The 27,489-nt window shown below is 31.9% G+C and overlaps 1 protein-coding gene across 11 annotated transcripts in view; it reads left to right on the top strand.

Annotated features, from left to right (window-relative positions):
- The window catches only part of LOC129798960 (RNA-binding protein Pasilla), a 115,712-nt gene that overhangs the window by 58,668 nt on the left and 29,555 nt on the right, over positions 1-27,489 (top strand). For all 11 annotated transcript variants that reach the window (XM_055842504.1, XM_055842502.1, XM_055842503.1 and 8 more), the window contains 2 exons: positions 935-958; positions 23,671-23,811. In XM_055842504.1, coding sequence (XP_055698479.1) covers positions 935-958; positions 23,671-23,811 — 165 coding nt within the window. The remainder of the gene's footprint in view (positions 1-934; positions 959-23,670; positions 23,812-27,489) is intronic.

Here is a 27,489-nt window from a genome sequence, read left to right as displayed (position 1 = left end):
AGTAGCAAGAATATCCCTTATGTTGAGGGTTATATGTGAAAGTGATTAACAGTAACTCTTCTTATGTAAAAGTTGTATGCAAATGGCCTTTATCAAAAGGTATACATTTATGTAGATAAGTGGATATGTCAAGGAGCTTGTGCATGCTAAAAGCATTTGCATCAAAGATAATTAATGTAAATCCTCTACTTTTGTGTCTCTGTTTCGTATGTTCCATTTTAGCATGATTCCTTTCTGCATTATCATTCTTCACCCCATTTTTGGGGGATGGCTTAAACAAAACTGATGTTCTTTGCCAGAGATTCTTTTGGAACCCGAACTTGGTGTTTTTTTTTTCCTTCACAGAGAAGTTTTTGGCTAGGTTATTACATTTCACACAAATTCATAGTATTTGCTTTTTCTTGTCTAGGAACCACGGTGCTGATGACGATGATGATGAATGATATTGGGTGTAATTCTTTTATTTATAGACCGAAATCTTTACTCTTTCTCTCTCACACTCTGCTCACCGTTTATTTAACAAGGCAAAATCTCTTTGAGAAATGCAAGAGATATGGTTCGAAGCACTGTCTCTACCGTGTACATACCTACATAATATAATATTATATATTGAACTCACATTGAGAAATACGACTGAAGTCGCGCAAGTCAGTCAATGGCATACTTAAATAACATGAATTCGATTTTTGCTCCAATTTTTCCTCAACTTAATTTTGACCATTCTGCTTGGTCAACCGAAGAAAATGACCCAAATAATCAAAATCTACGACATTTTCCATTAACACACCTTTCTGAAAGTTCACCATCTTCAACATCAATTGCATATTCCCCCATATTCCTAGATATTTTGGAATCATATTTCAAATCATCATTAAATCATTTTAACTGACAGAAAAACACATAATAATAAATGCTATTTTTCTTCTCTTTACAGATAAACCCGACATGAATACTTGTGGTATGTCCAATTTTTATTTATTACACCAATAAAACTACTTGTTATTTCGGTTCATTTTCACTCACAATAAAATCAATATTAATTTCCTATCCATTCTTCACGAAACAAACACCAACATATAGGGCTTCTTTTGGGTATTCAGAAAGCTTTCATGGGAATTTCCTATAAGATCTCTGCTCAGACATTCTTACATGAAGTTCATAAAGGGAATAATTTATATATTTCCAGGCAAACATTTGGTTGATTTTATTATTAAAGCCTTAAATTTTTCGTGAAGAAATGTTTAAAAGAAAAATTGACCTAAATAAGTCAATACAGATTTCAAAAGTAGGATTTTTATTTTTGCTTTTAAATGTGAATCGATTTCTTACCAATTAAAATCATTTTTTGATTAATCCCGTAAGGGAAGGCTTTCAAGCTTCGCACACACTCTGGCTTCGAACACTTCATATTTTTCCCATATACCTTTTTTGAATAGGTCTTAATTTTTCCATGAAAAGCGTGGCTTAAGACTAGATATTAAAGTATATTGCCATTGTTACGGCGTTATCACACTTGCACATTAAAATTTTAATGTGATTCACATTAATTGTCGCTTGTGAGAGTCCAAATATGTTATTTGTTTCTTTGAGTCACTTAATATTTGGGATTTTTCTATTTATTGATAAAGAAGTGGACTTGGCCTGCAAAAATAAGTTTAAATTTACCTAAAGCATAAATATTTTCCACATTAAAAAATTAAAGAGAAAATCGCATTAATTTTTCGCATTAATGCTATAAATCAATTTATATAAAATTTTGCGGGTCAAGTCTACCTTTTTATCAACAAATAGATCAAATTTTGTATATAAAATGATTCAAACACACAAATTACACATTGGGACTCTCACCAGCGACAATTAATGTGAATCATATTAAAATTTTAATGTGCAAGTGTGATAACACAGTTAGGCTAGATTCAAATTCCTATATTTTTGCTAAAATAATATAAATAATTGAGATGTAAAATGTTCTAAAGATGTTTTCAAAGCTTCAGTTCTAGGGGCAGTAATGATCCCTTATGGCGGTACAAAAAGATCAGACGTTCTGAACAAAGAACTTTATAAATTTACAGTTTACATAGGCCTAGTAGATAAATAATAATAATTACTTGAAATTATTGACCCTTGATCTTGAAACACTTGAAAGAAACCGCAAAGGAATGAGTGAAGGTTATTAGTATACACAGAATTTTCAAATGAATTACTTCCTAAAACACATGCCAAATAAGCAATGAAACTTATTAGGACTTCGGTGAATGCTTGAACTGAATTCCTTCGATTAGAATCGCGCGAAAAAATAAAATTACCGGTACATAACCTAATGTAGTCGAGTTAGATTCCTTTGCAGCACCATAAAACCTTCCAAACTATTCTAAACTTGTCCTAACCGGTTAAGAACAAGTTTTTATTTTGAGCTGTTTAAATATTATTATTTTTTATTTATTTTTACAAACCACCAAAAAAGGTGGAATACCAAATTTAGTTTCAATTCAATTCTATCATATATTTCTCCTCAATTATACTTTGTTGCGACTGACTTAGAGATATGGCTCTGTAACTTTGAATTAGCGATATCTGTAATGCCCTAGACACACTTACGACTTAAGCCGAGAGACGACTTAGTGAAAAATTATGAAAATGTAGTTTAATCATTATTTTAAATATAATTACGCTAAGCCGTCTCTCGGCTAATCCTCAGGCCTGTCGAAGCCCTAACTGTATTACTTTCAAGCCCTTCTAAAGTTTAACTAATCAAAATCAAAAAGAATAATATATTGGAACAGTTCATGTGATGACCCAGAAGCATGCTTCCAAGAAGGGAAGAGGAATGGAAGAATATTTATCAGGACTTCAGGTCTCTGTAGTATCGGTTAAAAGCACGTGGTACTCATTGAATAAATAAATAAATAAATTATTATTAATATCAAATCGTCGGATGTAAAAACCATTATATTCTCTTTTTGTTAACTTCGATTTTTCAAAAATTTTGCAATAGATAAGCCCTTGCTGAATGGTATGACATATATAAAAAAGTATTCAGGCACAATCCGTCTTACCTCGCGGCCATTGCCGTATTAACTGTTGTTTCTAACTTTCGGGATAAAAGCAATGGAAAACCTTTTCTACAGGATACTTTCAGATGTTCTCAAGTTTATACATTTTCAATTTTTATTTATTTAAGTTTGTCCATGAGATGGTAAGATTGAAGTCCCAGTTTTAATAGCTTTTTTTACCATTTCACTGTTCAATAATAATAAAAACTTTAAGAAAAACATTGAAAAATAGAGTTATTTAGAAGTTGAAAGATAAATTCGACCGCATGATAGGGTGGAATCACCAGTTCTCGCCAGTGCCCCACTTCTCGCCACTTACATTGAAATCGCTATTTTTCGCAATTTATGAAATAAATGAGTCGCAATTTTTTTTGTATTGTTTCTGCTTCTACGCATAGAATCGAAAAATAATAATTATTCGTTTTGGATTCACGATTTTGATCACTTTTTAGAGCAATATTTTAAGCAAGTGCATCGAATCCAACATCTCTTACCAAATGTACTAAGTGTCGTCAAATTTTCATCAGGCCAAAAATACCTATTTGGGTAAATAATTTGTCTATTGAATATTTAATTGCACTTGTGGAATACATAAAATTTGTATTTAGTCAATTAATATTTCATTTTATATTATTTTTGTATAAAAATGAGGCATGGCGAGAAGTGGTAATATTTTGGAATTGATTTTACCACCTGTCGCCATATCTTTTCAATAGGCGACGCTAACTTCACTTCGTACATTCTCAGTTGTCAAATCTGCATTGTTTACTTTCTGCAAAAGCCCCATAATTTGATTTCTCAAATAAAAGTGAAGAAAAATCATTTAAAGAGAGTAATAATAAAGTGATCACAAGGAAAGAGAAATGGTGAATGTATTCTTTTCATAGCATTGCCTAAAATAACCGAGTGTGGTTCTTTTCAAGTGGGTGGCGAGAAGTGGTTACAAATTTTACAAAACTGGCGAAAAGTGGTAAAAAGTGGCGATGAAATGGTTATTTTTGCATTATTAATAAAAATCAGTTTTTTAAGTAGTCCAGCGTTATGTTCTAGGATTATTATTTTCACGTATCTAGTGCCAATACATCTAAGTAACTTTGTGTCAAATTTGACTTATCTTGTAACAAGGATTCAAAAGTTATGATTAAATGAATTTAATTTTTTCCTAAACATGGCGATAGCCGGTTATTCCACCCTACTTGTAACCGAATAGCCTTCAATTTTTAATGATCTTCGTGTAAGTTTTTCAAAAAATCATAATGTCTTTTTATCTTAAAGTCGAGGGGTACAACTCAGTTCCCGAAAGTCTGGATTTTCTTTTAAAACAACAATAAAATTAAGTGAATTTACATGGTATATTTAGTCAAATACCATAAATAAACAACACTAATTTAAAAATTTGTCAAAAAGTACAGTAGACTCTTTCAAATTCAGGCATTCAGAACCGACATGTCACCCGAATCAGAGGAATTATAGGAGAAATCCGGGCGTGACACTGTTTGAAATCCAACGACTATTTGTTCATCTACATAGTCACATTAATTTTACATACTCATATTCCTCATATTTATTATAAATTCAATAAATAATCAATAATTATAAAAAATCAAAACACAATTAACATAAACCATAGCAAATTTGGCCACATTTGCTTTATTCGATAATCATCAAACATGAAAAATTTCAATAAGCTTTTTGTGAAATTTACAGTAGACTCTCTCTCAATCAGGCATATGGGGCAAAATGCCATCCAAATTCTCGAGAGATTTGGACATCAAAATCATTATAAATTCTACAAAAAGCGCTCAAATATAAAGAATCACGATAAAACAAGAGGAACTACAGCAAATTTCAGATTAAAAAAGAGCCGATTAAGTGAGAGTCTACTCTACAGCCCGAATTAAAAAGTGATCCGATTTTTAAAGAACCGAACTATCGAGAATCTACTCGTCTACTTTATGGTTGATTGACAACTTACGGCAGTTAAGACGTAAGGACTCAATAGATTCAGGCTGATCCACGCGTATATTTAGCTTGTAAAATTTGACAGTAAAGGTTTGGGTAAAAGAAATTCATTCAAAGGATATCAAATCGATGATCCCAAGCTCTTATTAGTGTATGACAGTTTAGGATAAATTTATACTCTCAATTTTCAACCTGTGTCTATTTGGGACCTTATGCCGAAAATAGACACAGGCTGATCCTAGAGAATACTCAGTTCGTAAAATTTGGCGGTAAAGGATCAGCCCAAACTATCATACATTGATGATTTAGGATCAAGAATTAGCATTTTCAGGGTAAATTTCTATTAAATCACCACACTTTGATTGCTGAAAGGTTTCTTAAGTGCAACATCAATGCATTTTTCGTACAGTAAGGAGCACTCTGATCTTCTCTTTACTCCAATCTTAATGCATTTTAAGATTTTGCGATATTGCGTACCATTACTCTCCATGTTTTTTCACCCAATTGACATTTCGAAAAGCACCCAAAAACACCCAAAGTGAAGCTTTTTATTTTCAACACTGGCGCTGATGTCGCCTAATCCTCGTAATTTCACTAGACCTCACGAATTTAGAAGATCAGCCTGATCCTCCAAATTTTGGGCTGATTCCTGAGTGTATCGACACCAATCCTCATTTTTCGGGCTGATCCCTAAGCCGATCCTTGTGTCTATTTTGGGCTTTAGGCTAAGCCCTAGGTCGGATTCCAGTTTAACGCTTTACGACCAATTAATTTGCGCAAGTCATAGAACTTATAGTGTTAGAAGAGTAACCAGAGTAACACTTTCTCTGAGAATAAAATGACTCTAAATCAATTCAAAATGTAATTAAATGGAACCCTAAGAATGTTTCTTGCCTTTTTTGCTGTCCTTTGACTTTTATTCCAAATGCCAGAAAGTTTTCAAGTATTTTGATGTTTTAGAGAAGAGTGCAATATTCTAGAAACATTACCATTGCTATTGCTTTCCAAATCTCGTTACACATTTCTAAATACTGGCAAATACAGGTAACAGCTGTTCGCTACGTGAGTGATACTTTAAATGTAATTTGTATCTTCAGTACTTTGCATATAAATTAATTTTAAAAATATATTAATAGAAAGTTATCTTAGAATTATGATATATATCCGTGTATATTATAAAGGTTGAGATTTTTCTATATAAAATATGTTTAGATCTCTCGAATGAACTAATTTCGAATTTTTACTCTCTACTTGATATTTCTAAGATTGAAGAAACAGTTGCATGAAAAATGGATTTTCCCCTTCATTGCACGCGAAATAAATATTCCATCTGTGCAGAATGTAAATCATAAGCCGACAAAGAGAATTCTCTATTATTGTAAACCAAAATATAATAATGTAATGCAAAAAGACAACTTATAAAAGCACAACAAGAACTTGTCATAGAAGATTCATTGTTTAGACGGCGGACATGGTAAAATCTTTGCCAAAATTTGCTGCAAATTAATTATTTCAGCAAGAAGTTCACAGTCAATTGCATTTGACACTATTAATATGATTATCTGTATATGCTGCAATATTTGTGCTAAATATATAAAAGTTATGGGTGTTGTGCAAAATGTATTGCACTAAAAACCGCAAATTTGGAACCTTTTATTATACTAAAGTTTCGTGTCGCGTGAGCTTCAATACCTCAGAAAGTGGGGTATTATATCCTTTCAATCTGGAGGATTGGGTGAATTATTGACTAAATATCCTGCTGCGTATTCATGTCAATAAAATATTTAGTCTTTCTCTCTCTAGGACAGGTTTATAGAAAATGTGTGTATCTGAAACGTGATATATTAACACAGATTTTCTGTCTTTGTTACTGCACATTGATTCTAAATTGATTGAGTATACTATAATCTTCTTTGGATTGCACTGGAATTTATTTTAGAATCTTCTCTCGAGAATGCAATGTAGCATTTAACATAGAATTATTATAAAAATTTTATAGCATTTTAAAAGAATTCTTATAGAATTTTTAAGAAAATTCAACTACCTGTTCTTTTAATTTTGAATGAAAGCTTTTAAGTCCTTCGAAACCTTTCAAAGTTCTCAAAGTGTTCGAGGACAAAAGTTCACGTGAAAATTGAAATACATAGACAGTTATACAGACAAAGTTAAACTTTTGTGGCGTAACCTTACAACTTGTAAATTCTTTTTAATAGCTTTACTTTAATGTACCAACATATCTTCAATGTTGATTTTATGGGGAGGAAAACTTTTTGAGCATTACATCGCAAGGGTGTATTAGACACTTTTGAGGGTGAAATACTTCTTTTTTTTTTGAAATATATAACGTGGTGTTCACAGAACTTTTCTCTATAGAATATTTGTGAATATTTTACAACAGAAGCTTTTCTTTTCATTTTGTCTAAAAGCTTGGTTATAACCAAGTAGAGAAGAATAAGTTATAAGCACTATAAACGCACTTAGGCATATATTATCCTAGTTTTCTGACTCTACCCTATTGTGAGCATTTTTACTGCTTGAACAGAGAGAGCAGTATACTGAGAGAATTCCGAAAAAGTTAAAATAACATTCCGGAAATGTTAATTTTATCCTGCAGTATTGATCCGAAATTGGTGTAAATATTACCCTTTTTAGGTGTATTGAGGGTTGAAGTTACCCTTTTTCATGTTGATTTTAGCCTCAAAAGGTGTAAAATAAACATTAAAAAATGTTGATATATTTTTACACCTAAAAAGTGTTAAAATTATGAGGAAAAAAAGTTAATCGCACCCTCTTTTTTTTCTCAGTGATATATAATTCCTAGATTTGTTCTCCCCCCCAAATTTCCACCTTTCATTCCCCGGAGATAACTTTTCTCATCAAATCTTCTCGTTGTGCCCTTAGCAGACTTAGGACTTAAGTCAAGAGACCGCTTAGTGGAAAATGATGTAAAAGTAGTTTAACTATTATTGCTGATATAATTGTGCTAAGCCGTCTCTCGGCTAATCCGCTAATCCTCAAGTCTGTCGAGGCCCTTACAGACGATTTCTAGGAAATGATGTCACGCTGTTTGTCCATTCGTTCGTCCGTCCGGCCGTTACCATGCCTGAAGTCCAAACTATTAGAAATAGTGACTTGGAACCTTTGAGACCTTCAGTGGACCTCCTCAAAAACTTTTCCCTCCAAAACCATGATTTTTCGATTTTCGAAAACACTTCGTGCGATTTTTTTTCAGTTTTGGATATATGTTTTAGTGTTTACCAAGGCAAAGATTTTGTCCACGAAAATACCGTTAAATCATTTCAGACCAAGATCAAGGTTAAAAGTTTTAAGAGGCCTTAGAGAGTGCATTTCTTGACCGAATGGTATCACGTTTAGGCTCGTTGGAAAGATCTTGACATTCCAGACATTCCTGAATCGATACCAATCAGTTATCAGCCGGTTCATTTTCATCTAAAATTACTCTTAAAACTATTTTCGGGGATCTTTTGTGAGTGACTTAAGAATCGGTTAAAAAAATCGGTTGAGAACCGGTAAATGGTAAATGATGCAAAAATACTTTTGAGGTACAACATCTAAGTCATGAGTTCGAGTACTTCGCAAAGCTTGGGACGCTTTGCTACCCCTTTTTAAGTCATGTATATGATTTCAAATCAGTCGTGAATTTATAGTTTTTGAGTAGGGGAGACTGGGGCAAAAAGTCACAAAACGGATATTTTATTTTTTTTACAAGCTAACTGAGCACTTCCAAAATTTCTAATTAGCACAGTTTTATAGGAAATTTACCGCTCTACAACTCTGTGAAAGTCATTTTCTTCTATTTTGTAAGGAAATATATTTATCGAGCCAATTTCTAAAAGGTAATTTTGTGATCATTCTCAAAAATGCTGGGGCAAATAGTATCAGGCATAAGATACTATCACATTTTGATTCGCTTTATTAAGGGATTCCGTAAATTTGAAAAAATACCTAGATTACATATTTTCATAGGAAATTTATTCTCCTACACCTTTGTAAAACACCATTTTTTCTATCTGAGTGAGAAAAGCGCATTTTAAACTATATTACAAAAAACACACAAAAGACTGCAAATCGTTTGACCAATGCAAACAACAAGCGGCGACACATAGCATTGACGTTTCTTTTCACCATGGGACATCAGAAATTGTTTCGGTTTTTGTTACTTTTTGCTCCATAGATTTTGTTACTTTTTACCCCAAGTGGTCGTTTTTAATAAAAGGATTTCTGGAGAACAGAATCTTAGTAATATTCTAAAATAGATAGCGGATTAGTATTCAAAAAATATCTAGATATTCACCAGTGCATCAAATTTAATATAAATAGCTATAATTGATATCTTCTGCACGGAAAATATTTAAAAAATAGGGCTAAAAATTTCGAAGTTTTTTATTTTCTAAATTCCTTGTTCAAATTCTAACAAACTTACGACATTGAAGAAGACCTATGGAGGCTATATATTAAAAAAAATTTAATTTTTTTTTTAATTTTAATTTATCTTGGAACATATTGTATTTTAAAATTTCCGATTTGTGACTTTTTGCCCCAGTCTCCCCTAGTATTAAAATTAAAAATGAATGCATTTAATGTTAATGTTACTAATTATTTACGAATGTGTTAAGTGGTATCTTTTATGAGAAATGATGAAAGATTTGTTAAATGATTACCACAATATTTCGTGAATATGACCCTTCAATTTTGGATTAAGCTAAAAAGTTTAAAAGAGCTTCTGGGTTAATGGAGCTTTTCAATTAAAATTTTGCTTACATTTTCGATATTGAGATTAGGCACTCATGCTTATCGCCAAAGGATCAAGGATATATTGGGTTTTTTCGTAATTGTAAGAGAAATCTTCTAGGCTAAAATTGGGGAAGATGAAGTTGATACAGGGCTTTAGCCTCAACTCAATCGAATGTCTTATCAAAGCAGCAACTTCCCTTCTCCTTCCATCCATGCGAAAATGTGGTATAATTTTAGTAAATTGAGCAATATTATTATTTCTCACAAACACCGCGTGTCGGTCTATCAATCATAAAGTATGAAAGTGATATGACGGGAAAGTGAATAGAATAAGAGTGGCAGAATATGGTTTGGGAGCGGATGGTTACTTCGACAGTTCCAGAAGGGGCCCCATGGTGGTACGATAATTGAATAAAATTGAAAGGAAAATTTGTTACATTCCAAAGGAGCTTTTTTTCATGCTTGATCATAAAGAGATAGGGAAGCGTGAAGGAGGGAAAAAATATAATACAAGGAAAATGACACAGAGGCTAATAATAATAATAATAATGAAACAAATTGGGTTATTGTTTCATGGAAGCTTTTTGGTAAAATGAATTTTCCATATGGTTTCTTCTCCCTTCTGGTGTATTTTAATAAAATAAGAGCTCATTGCATTGTCAGTCGGTGACATCATTATAATTATGTAAAAATTTCAATGAATTTTCACGGTAATATGCTGAACAGTGGGAGATTTGTCAATCAACACTCTGCAGATTAGTCAGCACTTTCCTTTTTTTTCTACACAAAAATAACTCTTCAAATTTTACTTATGGAAAGAGCAATTTGATCTTCAGTTTTTCTTTTCTTACTCTATTCTTTACTCACTTCATTGTAAAAAGTTAAAGTTTTATTGAGAAAGTTGATAAATGGTGTTGAAATAATATTTTATAGGAAGTTGCACTCTTTTAAAGTTTATTGATCGAAGTCAATGAAAGAACAATTTCTAATGATATTTTATTATTAATATTGCAATACCTTCAACATCTTCCCCAACATAATGGGTCACTTTTTGTTATACTTAGATATGAGTATTAACAGATTGATTACATATTTTGTTTCAATTACCCCCCACATAAGTTTATTTCATTATATAGCAATTACAGTGAATGAGTAAAGCTCTTAAACATTTAGCAAATGTGTCTTGTAAAAAGTTTCGACTGCCTGTAGTAACTGCCCTACCCTCCCCTACGATCTTTTGTTTATATACTTAAACTTCAGTATTATTCTGTTTAAAAGAAAAATGCATTTTCTGACAAATAAATAATAAATTTCATGCATATTGTGAAGAAAAAGTAAAGTAAATTAAATTAGAGTACATTTTCTTTGGAAAGTGATATCTCTTTCTAAAGCCTATATTTTCTTTCAAACTAATATTTAATTTCCAATTGAATTTCAAATAAAAGATATTCAAATGGAAATCACTTCATTTTATTTATTTGTAATGTTACTGAGAATTAATATTGAAAAATACAATTAAAGCTACTTGATTTCATAATTGTTGCCTCGAACTTTACAGAGAAAGTAGTTAGCAACATTTATCAAGAATATTTAATAATAATATTTATCAGGAGAATTTATAGATTTTAACAGAGCAGAAAATTAAAGAATTATTACAACCAACAATTAAACTTACATGGAGAATTTTTGGGAAAAACGGCAAAAAGTTTAATGAAACAATTTCAAAATGTTTCCATGTAATGTCTGGCGCACAAAAACTTTTGTTTTGTAAATATATTTTCGAAATTTCCTACGAGAGGAAGCGAGATGACTAGATCTGTTTCATTTACTCTCATTAAAATGTCAAAAACATGTTTACAAAATAAATGTTATTGTGCGCTGAGTTCAATGACCAGCGCACAATAACTCTTGTTTGTAAACATGTTTTCAAAATTTCCCATGAGAATGAGCGAGATGACTAGATCTAGGTCTCACTCACTCTCATTGAAATGTCAAAAACATGTTTACTAAACAAAAGTTATTAAAAGTTACTAAACAATAACTTTTGTTTAGTAAACATGTTTTTGACATTTCAATGAGAATGAGTGAGATCTAGATCTAGTCATCTCGCTCATTCTCATGGAAAATTTTGAAAACATGTTTACAAATAAAAATTATTGTGCGGTGGTCATAATGCCCAACGCACAATAAGTTTTGTTTGTAAATATGTTTTCAAAATTTCTTATGAGAGAGAGCGAGATGACTAGATCTACATCTCATTCACTCTCATTGAAATTTCAAAAACATATTTACAAAACAAAAGTTATTGTGCGTTGGGCATAAGTCTAACTGATTTTAATTATTTATTATTACAGTCCTTTTAAGAAAGATTGTCGAAAAACTTACTTATTGAGGTGGGTTTAACCGGTTTAACCAACGTCTCTTTAAGGGACCGGGCCTCTCGCACTAACCTCCTCCAGTTCTAGCGGCTTTCCGTCAGATTTCTCCAAAACGTAGCATAGATTGCTGTCGTAAACTTCGTCCCATCGGAGGTTTCTTGCATGTTTTCGTACAATCTTGCTTTTACTGGTACGAGTTGTTAGTCCTCCGCCCAACCCTCTCTTGAAGGACTAGATCCCTTGTTAGTTAAGCGGTCTTCAGATTAGAGGTTTAGCCCAGTTCCCGTAGGTCTCAGAATCCTAAATGGCAACCAATTTTATTGCTTTATCAGAAACTAATAGGTCTTTCGTTGTTAATAATCCAACCCTAAGTTAAATTTTCCAAAATATCCTGACTGATAAGGAATTATAACAGTTATGCCATATGGCTAAGCTTTAGGTCTGAAATTCGTATTAGCCTCAGGTTCGTGACTTCCCACTGGGGTTGGTTACCCAATCTTCTATCACTCACTTGAGTATACCGGAGCCTACCAGGGATTAAGGTGGCCGAAATAGTACCCCAAGCTATGTTTATATTTTTATTTATTTTAAAATGTATTAAGATTTATTTTAGAAAAAACAAAGGCGATAAACTATCTACAAGGTTCCAAGCAACACTTCTTAAAAAGAAGTAACAAAGAATTCCATTTGTATTAAAAATATTACATTTCGAACTTGAAGCTTTGGCACTTGCATGAAACTGTGCCGAAATTTGGTACACTTACCATAATAGTCACCTAACAGTAATTCTTTTTGAATAACGACGAAAGTACGAAAGCAATATTCAAAATCGTCGTAAATACAGTAATTCGAAATTGGCGAATTAATACGAAAAAATAGTCAGACACCATTATTGTATTTAAGTCTACACTGAGAAAAAAACAGGGTGCGATTAACTTTTTCTCCTCATAACTTTAACACTTTTTAGGTGTAAAACTATATCAACAATTTTTAATGTCAATTTTACACCTTTTTAAGGGTAAAATCAACATGAAAAAGGGTAATTTTAACCCCCAATACACCTAAAAAGGGTAATATTTACACCGATTTTGGATCAATACTGCAGGGTAAAATTAACATTTCCGGAATGTTATTTTAACTTTTTCGGATTTCACTGAGTGTACTTAAACCACTTTTTGTGGGCCAAGTTCGGCTTTCATTCCCTAAATAAATCATAGTAAAAGGTTTACATAATTGAGTGTCTAAATTAATATTTTTTAAACTCATTTTTTGTGATAATTAATGTGAATGTGAATAGTCATAAAATTTTAATGTACTGTGTGATAACATAATAATAGACTAGTTTAACTCTTTCGCGTCTTTAGGGTAATGTCATGACTCGGGGGAAAAAGTTTTTTTTGGGTATTTACATTAATTGAAATCTATCTGTTCGTGCACGACATCATAATAGAAGGATGTAAGATTCTTGGCTCATTTTCTCAAGACTCCAGTTAGATTTCAATTAATGTAAATAGCCAAAAAGAAACTTTTTTCCCCGGGTCATATATGACCCTAAAGACGCGAAATAGTTAAATCGATAATAAGTAAATCAGAATGCACCCAATATGTATTGATCTCGAGCATTTGATTTGAGTATGTTCACACATTTCTAAAATACAGCAAATATCATTGTATTTCTCGTGATATCTCGTTTCACAATTTTCCAGAATAATGAACTATCAATTTTATTGATTTTCTCTGTTATTGATTTCCCACTCCTTGAGATTTAATATTTTTTGAGTAGATTTTGTTGTAGGTGGGTAAATTGTAGATCTTTGAGAATTCCCTCTACCAGTGTATAATTTCTCTTGGGTTTTGGAGATAAAATTTTATGAGCTTTTCTTGTTTTCTGGCGTGAAAATGAAGAATCAAAGCAAAAGTGTGTGAAGAAGTAACATAAAATAGAACTTTTGAGGAAATTTACACCATTATACCTATTTTAGTAAATTGGATTTTCGTTGTGCTGATGAATAAGATGTCGTTAGGTAAAATCCATCTGTTTGTGAACTTTTATGTGAAAAGCTGACTGGAGTAAAGTGCCTTTAGGGTTTTCATGGAAAGAACTTAGGATTTGTATAATTTAGTAAATGTAGGAAATTAGTTAATTTATTTATTTTATTTATAAGATATTCTGTTGCTGATATATTTTCTGATGAGATTGTTCTTCTCAAATTGAGAGCTTTCGATGCGTGAGTTACGCAATTTGATAACGATTCCCCAATTTCCTCCAATAGACTTGATCAATTTGATATTCCATTTCATATGGAGATAGAAAGAGGGATTTAAAAAAAAATGAAGAGTAAATTAACATAATATATAAAATGTTTGTTGCGTAACAACCTGTTGTATGTATTAGTTGTTTTTCGCATTGGAACAATCTGCGTCATTTGATTGAATAGAAGAAAAACAAAACAGCCTTCGGTGGCACAGTTGTAGGATTTTTTTGCTTCTTTCAATTTGCCTTGAAAGTGTAAAAGGGAGGACGATAAATAAGGAGCAATATAAGTTGAATGGAGGGAATTGAGACACTCCTGTTGAGCCATCAGGAAAAAAGATATATAGCACAATGGATGGTGAAAGAAGGAAGAAATTCTCTATTTCCTCGTACACAAGTTATTTTTCCCCCCTCTTGATGGGTTTTCAAATGTGGTCAGGGAATTGTGTTATAAGTCTTCAGAAGAAATAAAAAAAAGAAGAATAACATTGGTAGAGACATGAATAGACACCTTGAAAAATCTTAGCTAAAAAGCAGAAGAACTCGTTTTATTGAAGGTATTCTTCATGTTTTCTGTGCATTACATCTTCTCAATCACGAGGAAGATTGTATTTAAAAATGTTTCACATTGAAAATAGAGTCTGTATAAGGGGAATTACATCATGATGTAAATTGGCAACAAATATACTCTCATGGGTGAGAAGATGGTCGAGACGTGGAGTAAATTAGAATTTAATGCTTCACAACACATAAAGGTAAAATGTGAATTATTGGAATTTTGTATATGTTAGGATATAAAGGGAGCTGGTAATGAATACAAGCAGGAGGAAATTTCCTGTGTTTCCTCAAGGAATTTCATGTTTAGAAGGGTTTTGAACATCTCATCAATCTCGGTGAGACTATTAGTCCCTTTTCTACTGCTAATATTTCCCTGGATATAGCACAATATGTTGTATACCAATTTAGTTTTCCTCGCAATGAGAAAGACGGAAATTAATTTTGAGGTAATAAGCAAACTTGAACCAAAATTTATCTTACCAGTAAATTTTTGACGGAAAGTCTATCAATGCTTTTTATTTCTTGTGATGATATAATTGAATGTTACATTGTTAGTTTACCTTCAAACTAATTAAGAAATGCCAGTGCCATAAAGATCTATAAATTGCAATAAGATATTCTCAGAAAAATTCATTAAAGTCAATCACTGTCAGTTGAGAGATTTTCATAACCTTCTATTAGCAAAATTTTTAATTTGAATTCACTTTAATATTAATAAATTTATGAAAAAGAATTATCAGTCGATAAAAATTCAAACTGATCAACGTAATTTAAAATGAGCAGTAGAAATTTAATTTAATCGATCAGTAAAAGCTCCTGCAAACCTTTTAGATTAGGAAAATTTCATGAATACAATATTCACATATCTTCCTTTCTTAAACTGTTTTCACATGTCTGTCCAAATCTGTTATACTCTGCCTCACCTCTTAAACGTCACCACAAATTCAATTTAGATCAATCCAATTTTGAGTGCAAGAGACGGTATATATACGTAAAACCGTTAAAGAAAGAGATATGATTTTGTTTTCTTGGAATTTTCCAGATCTAAAAAGTGTATCAGTGCCGTAAAAATCAAACTTTTTAGAAAAAAATCGCTTTATTACGTCAATAAAAAAATCAATTTTGGTCAGTGAAGGCTCTGGCGTATCTTTTAGATTAGGAAAATTTCATGAAATTAAAATTCTCTTTTTCTCAAATGATTTGTGTATGTCTGGCTCACTATTTTCCACTTTTCTTTTAAACATCACAACAAATTCAATTTAGTTCAATCCAATTTTGAGTGCGTAACGGCGTTATCACACTTGCACATTAAAATTTTAATGTGATTCACATTAATTGTCGCTTGTGAGCGTCCAAATATGTTAATTGTGTCTTTGAGTCACTTAATATTTGGGGTTTTTCTATTTATTGATAAAGAAGTGCAGTTGGCCTGCAAAAATAAGTTTAAATTTACTTAAAGCATAAATATTTTTCACATTAAAAAATTAAACAGAAAATCGCATTAATTTTTCGCATTAATGCTATAAATCAATTTATATCAAATTTTGCGGGCCAAGTCTACCTTTTTATCTACAAATAGATCAAATTTTGAATATAAAATGATTCAAACACACAAATTACGCATTTTGACTCTCACCAGAGACAATTAATGTGAATCATATTAAAATTTTAATGTGCAAGTGTGATAACACAGTAAGAGTGGTAAAGACATATGCAAAGCGTTTGAAAAAAAAGGAATGTGAATTTTGATTTCATGAAATTTTCCTGATTTTAAAGGTGTCCCAGAGCTAAAGAATCAATTTTGTCGTGAAATATGTCTTTAGTGTAAGTGCACAGTTGCATGCAAGTCTCAAGTCTTAAATTTAACACTAAACTTGGTGGTCAAATTGACCGGTTTAAAAACTTTTTAAGATTAATAAATTTTTAAACGGTACAATGCCGCTATCAAACTTTAATTTTTAATTTCTTCCTTTTTTTCAAGAAAAATTTGTAGAGTATCCTACCGTACCGCGGTCTGTCATTTGACCGAGCGCGCTAAGAAAAACGATCTAAAACGGTCGGTAAGTTTAGTGTTAAAATATAATGTTTGTAATACAAATTGAATTTTTTGTCACTTCCTTTTAAGGAGTATTGCTTGGAACCTTGTCGATGGCTTATCGTATTTGTTTTGACGTAAGCTTTGGCTAAAACTTCGGACACCTTGATTTTCAAATTCCTTGCCTTTACAGAATTCTTACAATGTCTTTTTCACGTCATCTTGTTCATCGAAGCAACATTTTTAGTTATTTTTTCCATTGTTTCATCTGTAAAGCACGAAAAAACTAAAAATTCATGGAGATTTCAGGAACAAAAGAAATGGTCGAAATTGCAAGCTGGTCGAAATTTGGTACAGTTCCCCTAGGCCTTCGTTTTCAGTAAAATAGAATTAAAAAATAAAACCTAAAAAAAGAACATGAACAAAAGTATTTTTTACCAAAAAAATTATTCATTCATTCATTTTCAACCGCTTATCCCTATTGGGGTCGCGGGCCCATGACATCCAATCTAGCAGCCCACGCCTGTCGGTCCTCCGCCACTTCAGGAAGATGTTCGAGTTCGATCCCGAGGCGTTCCAAGGCAAGATTCTGAATTTGATTCAGCCACCTTGTCCTAGGTCTGCCTCGAGGCCGAGGTCTAAATTATACTAATGATAATTTATCTCCATGTTCTCAATACAACAATAAATGTAATTTATGCGAGACATGTTTATAAATCTTTCTGGATTATATACCTTAATATTCCGAAAGTGGTAAAATTGGCTTATTTCAATCCAAATGAAATCAAAAGTCAGTTGAGAAAGTTGCATCAGTACGGGCTAAATGTCGAGGAGTGAAAAACGCGCAAGAAAATTAAATGTCAAGAGTGTTGGAACAAAAGTAAAAGTTTCAATCTATTTCACGTCTCATTTGAGACAATTTTGCGTGGACTTTTTGCCGCCGAGATGTCTCATTAAAATTCCATTGTATGTTCCCCGAATCATCTTCTTGTCAGTCCAAATTTTTAATCGATAAAACACACAAAATTTTATAATGAGAAAATTTTAACTTCCGGACATTTTATGTTGTCTTTTGGTTAAAAGATCTTGATGTGTAGCATCTTGAAGTATTTTCTGGGATGGATAAAGGCGGCAAAAAAAAAATGGGCAAGAATAGTGGTGAAAAAAGACGCAATAGTAGTTTAGAAGGTCGAGGTCGACTACTTTGCGTTATTTCGTACACTGTCTCTCAATAAAACCATGATGAATAAAATTCCTCGAGTACATAACAGAGACATGCCGAAAACATAAAATCTTGCAAATGTATTGTAAGTTTCTGCGGACACGGTGTTTTATCCATTAGCGGATTTCTTTTTCTTTTTATTTCTTTTGTGAAATTCAAGGAATTTGCAAAAGAGAAAATCCTAAGGAATGGAAAGAGTTGAAAAGAATCATAAGATTTATAGGCTAGCCAAAGGTATTGGGAGAAATTTCTTGGAATAATAATGTTTGAATAAAACAGAAACTCTTTATAAATGGGATAGGATTATAGAGTATTGCAAAAGTGCAAAAAAAATAATTCAAACGAGCACCAGTTACAATATTGAACTTAAGCACAAAAAACGTCTATCTATTTATTGAAAAATACAGGGCGATTCTAATATTAAAACGATTTAAAAGACTTAAAATTTCATAATATATTGAAAGTGGTTTTAAAATCGTAAGGTAATAAGCGAACTTATAAACAACTTCTAGTAATTATGAACCTGATGACCAGTGGACTAAAACAAACGCAGATGGGCTAGAAAACTTCAGTAACATAAATACTAAAAACATTTATACTATTAATGTCCCACTATGTTTCTTAGGTATACAAAATAGCCCCTATTTATTACAACTGGTTTTAAAACGACATTGTACACGTTAAAAAAATTAAATTTGGTAGATAAAATCAAATTAAAATAGCATTCAATTAAGAATTTTAAAATCAAGGTGATTATCATTCAAGTTTAGTAAACGAAAAATAAAATGATTAAATTTTGGCTATAATAGGTTGAGCAATATTTTTAGTAAAACTGGTCAGTTAAAATGAAAATCGGTAGTGTAATATTATTCAATAAATGAAAATTAAGAAGTTTTAAACTATTATTGTAAATTTTTACTTACCAAAATGGAATTTTTTACTTATCAAAACCTAGTTTTTTATTAACCATTTTGAAATTAAATGATCTTCTCTTTAATGATATCTTACAACCATCCTTGTTAATTAATTATACTGATTAAACCTATTTTTGTAGAGATTTCTGTTTTTACTTATAAAAATTTAATATTTTATTGACCATTTTTTACTGCTCATTTACTTTTTGATTTTGAAGAAGATAGTGATATTTTTACAATAAAAGAATCAACTACACTTCCGAATTTTAAGCAATTGCTCTACACTAATAAAATTACACTGTATTAAGAGGATTAAGAGTCTCACAAAATATCTATTTTATTACTAATATTATTAATCTATATTATTGCTTGTTGAACGAAATGTCCATAAACTGCAAATAAATGCTTTCATTTTTGTAGTCATTACTTAAAAATATGTTTATTTGAACAATCAGAAAAAAAATCTTACAAGTTAAAGACATTTTTTAACTTAAAATTAAAAAAAAAAGTATTTAGGGGCAAGCGCGTTACCTTCGGACGGCACAAGCTTCGGACAATTCAATTTCTTTTCTATGTCCCTTATGAATTTCACCCATAGCTCTTTTCTAAAAATTTGAGGCAATGGACTACCTATTAAAATACTATATTATAATGGGCCAAATTAATTTATAACACATTGAAAAAAGTGATTTGTGCGAAGCATAAATCGTCCGGAGGTAGCGTGCTTTACCCTAATATGAATTTAATTTACCGATTCATTACTAGTTCAGACCAATGCACTCAAGGATGTAATTCTGTTGGAGAATTCAATTTTTATGGATGTGACACACCTTTCCGATCAAAATATTTTGCATACCTATGTCCTTTATGCCCTAGACATATTCACGATCGAGCCGAGAGACGGCCGTCTCTCGGCTAATTCGTAAGAGTGTCTAGGGCATTATGGCCTTTTGCAATTTTCTTTTAAACATCACAACAAATTCAATTTATATTGCAAAAAGTAGGGCAGACATAGGTATGCAAAACGCTTGAAGAAGAAAGGGATGTAAATTTCGATTTATTGAAAGTTTATTGATCTAAAAGGATGTACCAGAGGCATAATAATTTAATGGAATCTCAACTAAATTGTCTAGAAAACCTGTCCATCTAAAATAGTTAAATTTGATTTTGGAAAAATCAAATTGCGACTTTCCCAATCACTGGTATTACTGGTAGGGGAAAGTACTCTCCCCTCGAACATTCATGCCTTCGAATAATGTGAATTTTCTTTTAGTTTTCCCAAAAGAGACTTACACATTTCTAATAAATATTAGTTGGCTTATCATCAATTATTGATAATTCCGTGACAATTTAATGTAAATCTCTTGCGAAAAACAAAAGAAATTCACATTATTCGAAGGGATGAACGTTCGACAGGAGAGCATTTTCCCCTATTACACGAAATTATTTTCGCCAGGGATACCGCTGAAATGAATTTAAAAAATTCAAAATTATGTCGCCTTAAAGCGAAAGCCGGTCTGTTACCGTTTCGACTTTACTTCGATAAGACAGGCGGAAACTAGTGATAGGTATGCTTTTAACAGCTTATGGTGAAAGTGATTCTTTCATTGCAAATTTGATTTGCGCGTATGTTTAAAAGTGAAGTTGTAGATGATATTCATTCCTAGATTTATTGGATAAGGGAGACTGGGGTAAAAAGTCACAAAACGGATATTTTATTTTTTTTGTAAGCTACCCGAGCGCCCCAAAAATTAAGATTTTTTTTTTTTGAAAAACCAGAATTAGAAAAAATATTAAATTAAAATTTAAAGTGCAAAGTTTCAAATCCCGTGCCCAGTGAATCCCTAGACCCCCTAGACCAATTAACAAAGCAAGAAAGTTCTATACTTGACCACTAAGGAAGGCTTGGAGTCCGAGCCGAGAGCTTTGAGAAAATCGTATTTTTCTAAGCTGCTTCATCGCTTGATGCTCACCGGCTTTCTTTTTGAGTTGTGTTTCTGCAAATTTACAATGGTAATTTTGGAAATATTTTACGTAACAGTCTCCTCAGTGTGGAATAGCATCATTTCCCCGAGAATTATTTCAGAATGAATTGAATTTTTGGAAAATCACAATGAGGATTGTAGAGGAGACCCACCAAAATAATTCCCTTGAAAATTATACATCACTCATATCCGCAAATTTGCCATAGTATTCACATTAAATGAAAACAGCACAACACGCTATTTTTCATATGAAAACCCATGCATAATTATTATTTACAATTTCTATTTCAATGATTACATTATAAAAACATTCCATTGAAATTGAAATGGACAATTCTTCAACATTGCTATTTTGTAATATTAAAAGTGGGTGAAGTGTTTTTATTCTCTTACGTTTAAAAAAAAACTATGTTGCGCAAGTAGATCAAGAGTAAACATTGACGCATACAAGTACCTTTGTTCACACTTTTAAAATTGTTTAAAATCCGACAAATTTTTACGTGGTTTCTGGTATTATCTGTTTTACGGCAGTGTCCTGAAGAATTCCATTGTGCGGTAGAAAGCGATAAAAAAAATGATTGAATTAATGCAATATGCATGGGCTTTTGTGTCTACTGAAAATGGATTAAGTGAAACAATAAAATTTTATTTCTGATCTTGGCTCTAAATTAATCCATGTCCCATACCTTTTGAATTGCGAAATGCAAGTCGCCGAGAGATATAAAATTGAATGAATAGAGATACAAATTGAGTGCATTTGTGACTGGGCTATAATGCAAGATACAATGTCAGGAACACTATTGTAAAGTTTTCAATCATTCGTAATCTCTTTGGAAGTTAAGTTCACATCTAGACAAATAATATCTGGAGAGAAAATGTTATTTGTCAGAGCAAAAGAGGGAAAATGAACCTTGGCAAGTACTGATACGAAGTATTACTTGTGTAAGGTTTTGAAATTTTATATCACAAATCTAAATTTAATTAAGATGCTGTGAAAATAAAATGTAGATGAAAGAGCTTTCAGGAGCAGAAGCGAGAAACTTTCAAGAATACCTATCATGATTTCGATAGAGGTAATTTATTTTATTATCAAACACAAATTTAAGAAAAGCATTTTTGGAAAAGCAAAGAAATATAATGCAAACGTTGTTCACTGAATATTCTCAAATGTTGTCTATATAGAAGCTAATATTTGAAATTAATTTTAATGTCAATATAACTTTGTGTATAGTTCATAATGAATCAAAAATGTGATGTCAAAAATGTGGAAATTAGATCAACTTCAAAGAATTTTAATAATAAAAATTCCAGTGAAGTATATTTTATTATTTAATTTTCAAGGAACGCATTCCTTGCATACTAATTTTGCTTTTGAACAAAATTCTGACATGAAGAATTATTTAATTTATGGAGTTATGATGTTCGTACATTAGTTTCTGTCTTCTCAAAAATATCTTCTAAACTCCGCTGAAAATAAATATAATGATAAATAGGGAAAAGCGGGTAGATTATGCATACATAACATTGTTAAATATATTTTTTAGGATAATAAGTTCATGAATTTTGGTTTATAATTTCCAAATAATCAAAACCTAAGCACAATAAATAGGAATTATATTTATCTTAATTTTTTTTTAATTTTTCAACTAGCAATTGGAAATATTCAGAATAATCCAAACTACATAGATATAGATATCTTTTGACCCAGTTAATAAACTTAAGAGCTAACACTTTGCAAAAATAAAATGGAATTCTGATGGCATTTTCATTGTCCATTTTGGAAATGTTCCAACAACGGAAATCCTAAAACATACCCAAGGATAATATTGTCGTCTAAGTAAATTCTCATAATACAAACTTCTAAGTTTTGCACTGAGAACATTTATGGTAATTTATTGAAGAAAAATTAATGTTTTTGGGTAAAAATTTAATTGCATTGTCTTGATAATCATAAATATTTAATATCATAAAAAAATTGTGCAGATGAACCATTGCGAATTGCGAAACAATCGTGATTAAATTGTGCCAGTTTCTTTTTCTTTTAAATTCTCGGAATATGTGGACAAGCAAATTAAAGAATTGTGAAAGACATTTTCAATGAAGCTCTATCAAATCGGTGGAAAATTCACAATTAATTTCTTATGGTTACAGGTGTACTCGTCTCCGAAAATAAAAGATATCTACATAAATTAATTCGTACGTGCATTAAAATGCTAATTATTGGATAATTGTGCTGAAAGAAGGCTATAATTAAAATAAGGGAGCTAATTGACCAAGACCCACATGAGCAATCTCACGTGAAGTGATGATTTGTGATATAGCAGGGAATTTTCTATTTGAGATTTTGTTGGTGTTTTGAATGTGAAGAAGGGGATAATTTAGCATAAATGACATAGAGATTTTCAATTTAGATAAATTATCTTGGAAGTCACGAAAATGAATTTGTCATTTTTGTGCTGAAATTATATCCCAGATGTGTCCCCATAAATCGATTAATTTTCCTTATTCTTACTCCCAGATGTACTATATATTAATGGGAAATTTTCTCTTGTAGATGCCACATACCACTTTAAAACTCTCGTGCCAGCAGTGGCGGCTGGTGCAATCATCGGCAAAGGGGGCGAGACCATTGCCTCACTGCAGAAAGATACTGGAGCCCGGGTGAAAATGTCCAAATCTCACGATTTTTATCCAGGTAAGCACTTTAACAAACCTGTATTGGGTTTTAACTAATAAATCTGTAGAGTAATTGTACGAATTACATAATAATGCGCTTTTTCGATGGCCTAATTTTTCATTCATTGATTTTGCTCAAAAAGTAATCTATCGTAGAACTTTTTATAATGTCCTAAATTACTTCAATACCTTTGGTGACGCTACATATTGCATTCAAATATCTGAAGAAAGTTTCGGTATTTTGGTCTCTTTACTATAGTTCTTTTCTAAAAAAAAAAGAGATTATAAAATTCAACAAATTTTACGCGTGATATGAGGAGAGAGAACGTGGGGCAAAATGTGACAAGTCAAAATTTTAAATTCATTATATTTAACCTCTTAAGAAAAAAGGTCAAAAATTGAGAGCCAGAAAAAAATAAGTTTTTTTTATTTCTTAGAGCAAAATATAACATTAGAAGGTTCATCGATATATGCAATCGATGCAGCCATCGGTATATTGAAATTTTTGAAGAATTTTAGTAGAATAAGAAAAAAATAAAATTATAAAAAATCTCAGTAAAAATATTGAAATTTTGAGTCATCGTTTAAAATATTTACGCCTTATCAATTTATATTCCAAAATTTATGCATTTCCGAAAGCGCATTTACTGACTATAGAGGTTTTTCGTCGATTCTTATGAGGTTTAAAAAAAAAAGTCCAAAATAGTTAAATTTTATTTAACACTAAACCACTGACCGTTTTTAGACATTTTTCCCGCGTGCCCGGTCTAATGACAGACCGCAGCAGGTAGGATACTCAACAAATTTTTCTTGGAAAAGAGAAAAAAAAATAAAATTTAAAGCCTGAAAAATATAGGGGAGACTGGGGCAAAAAGTCACAAATCGAAATATTCAAAATTCAATATCTTCCAAGGTAAAAAAGATAGCGGCTCAATTTTTTTTTCTATAGATAGCCTTCATAGACCTTCTTCAATGTCGTAAGTTTCTTAGAATTCGAACAAGGAATTTAGAAAATAAAAAATATCGAAATTTTTAGCCCTATTTTTGAAATATTTTCCTTGCAGAAAATAACAATTAATACCTACTTATTTTCCAAAATTGATGCACTGGTGAATATTAGGTGAGATTCTTAACAATCTCACCTACTATAATCCTAACAAAATTTCATGTCGTCCGATCGACCTCAAATTTGGCCAAAATGTGTTTCGCCACTTCCTGATTCCGAATATATATGTGGCTAAGTTACGTTCCCGGCCGGCCGGCCGGCCGGCCGCTCTTTGGAGCTTAATAGCTCCTAAACTAAAAAAGATATCGACTTGCGGTTTTCGGCAAAGGTTATATATCGAGTGAAAATTGCAACTTGGTGCATAAACCCCCCACCCCCCACCTCTCCTTCCGCCATTTTGAAGACCCCCCTTTTTTTGTTTTCTCAATAGCTCCGCCCCTATGGCATTCAGCGGACTCAAATTTTAGTATGTTATAGCTGGGCCTTAGAGCTTTCCATCAATACCAAACTTAAGGTCCCCCGACCCCCCTGACCCGAGCTATAAGGGTCCAAAAAAAATTTCTTAAAATGGCCATTACTCCGGTTCTAATTGTCAGAATTTAAAAAGTGAGGGCTTTTTGGAAAGCTCTCATGAAATTCCACTTCCCCTTCTAACATCGCAAGTTCATAAAACCACCGCTAGGGGCGCTTTTTTTAAAAAGAAAATTTTTAAATCTTAAAAGTTAAATAACTCAAAAATTCCATTGTGCATCGGGCTGAAAATTTAGTATGTTGTAGCCGTTGATTATACCTATCAAACAAAAAAAACCTTAAGTCGATCCATAACCCCTGACCCGAGCTATAAGGGGTCAAAGTTCGAACATTGACCGGCCTCTATCTCCGGTTCTAATTAACATAGCGACCTAAGTTTTACCTTTTTGGTTTCGTATCGATGAGCACTTTCAGATGGAAGTTCAAAAAGTCACCATAGGTGGCGCTGTGATAGCGTCAAAATTCATCGAAATTCAAAGTCATTTTTCTCAAAAACGGCATTGTGCAAGTTAATGAAATTTTAGTATGTTGTAGTCCAGTCTAGGACATTTCCAAAATGGTGCGTATGCGCGCTGTGGTTTCAATAGAACCGGAGATATGAGGGGTCAAAGTTCACGAAATTCAAAAAATCATATCTCCGGTTCTATGTGACCGATTTTGATGAATGAGGGCTTAAACGAAAGATCTCACCAAATGCTACAACTTTCTAGAATATTTGAACTTCGTGGGACCAACACCAGGGGCGCCACAGTCGAAAACCCAATTTCAATATCACATAACATCAATTATCTCGACTGTCGCTGAACCGATTTTGATGATTACTTCAACATAATTGTAGAGCACATTTGTCTCTACATTTCGTCCATACATCATTTTCCACTCAGACTACGCTATCACTCCGATTTTTCCGTTTAAGTGTGAAAAAATTGATTTTTCCAATAATAACGCTTTGAAATCACTCAGATGCCAATTTGACTGCCTCTACTCCACCGAGACACTTAAAATAGGGGTTTAAATGGAAAGTCCCGCAAAATACAACAATTCTTTGATATAGTTGAAGTTCAACAAATGACTACTTGGGGAACTCTGGATGAAAAAACGAGTTAAGAAACAAAAAACCTCGCTTATCTTGGCTTCTGAGTAATTGATGAGTTCAAGTTCTACGGCAAAATTATAGAGAACATTCTGGTCTACATTTCACCCATATAACACTTTTCTGTCAGTTCATCCAAATCCTTGATATTTTGGTTTAAATACAAAATTTGTATAATTTCACGAATTTGATTCAAGATAACTGAATGGCGTCTCCCAACTTCAGCTCCAAATCGAATTTGCATGCACTCCGAGTTAGCTCACATTAAGAATCTCACCTACATAAGCCGGTTAGGATTATCTGTCCCTTTTCTAAATAATTTAGATTTTTTGAATACGAATCCGCTATCTATTTTAGAATTACACAAAAGTTCTTTTCTCGACCAGTGGACAAGCATCCCTATAATGCCTAAATTTTTATAAGTCTTGTCCTCTGAAGTCGAATATCTGATTAAAAAATCGCAGTGTTTGATACTACCGCGTGTTTGGTAGTGCCCCAGTTTCCCCTAATAATGGATTTATAGTGAATTATTAAAAACAAAACTTTGTTCAAAATCTAATAATAAAAAATTCAAATGACAAAACTTTTTATCAACTTTTGTAAAAGAAAGTTGCAATATTGTCTTAAAAAAGCTTTTAAGGAATCACTCAAGTTTTAACATCTGCCCAAAAATAATCAAAATCAGTGCAGTATTAAATAATTCGTAAATTCTTGAGAAAAAAACTTTACAGAAAAAGTTTTGAAACTTCAAAAGAGCATTTTCCATTAAATTTTTGATTACTTTCCCGGAAGAAAAATCTTCGTGATGCCTTTAGCATGCTTTCAGTTTACGAAATCCGCAAAGTTCATCAAGAGATTTAAATTAGGTTTTACAATAAATAAAAGAACTAAAGGAACATTTTTTCTTAACAGAATTTTCACAAGGAAAAGTTTATCATTCAGAAATATTTTAGATAGTTTTAAGTAGAAATACTCTCGTTTTTTATAAATAATTTGAATTTTATAATAAGTATCAAAATTTTAAATGAAAATTTAAGCTACTTTTGATATTCCTTTTTATTAAATCG

The sequence above is a fragment of the Phlebotomus papatasi genome, chromosome 1, assembly GCF_024763615.1.
Source record: "Phlebotomus papatasi isolate M1 chromosome 1, Ppap_2.1, whole genome shotgun sequence".
Taxonomy (NCBI): domain Eukaryota; kingdom Metazoa; phylum Arthropoda; class Insecta; order Diptera; family Psychodidae; genus Phlebotomus; species Phlebotomus papatasi.
Note: the sequence above shows the minus strand (reverse complement) of the source record. Positions and strands in the feature narration are given on the sequence as shown.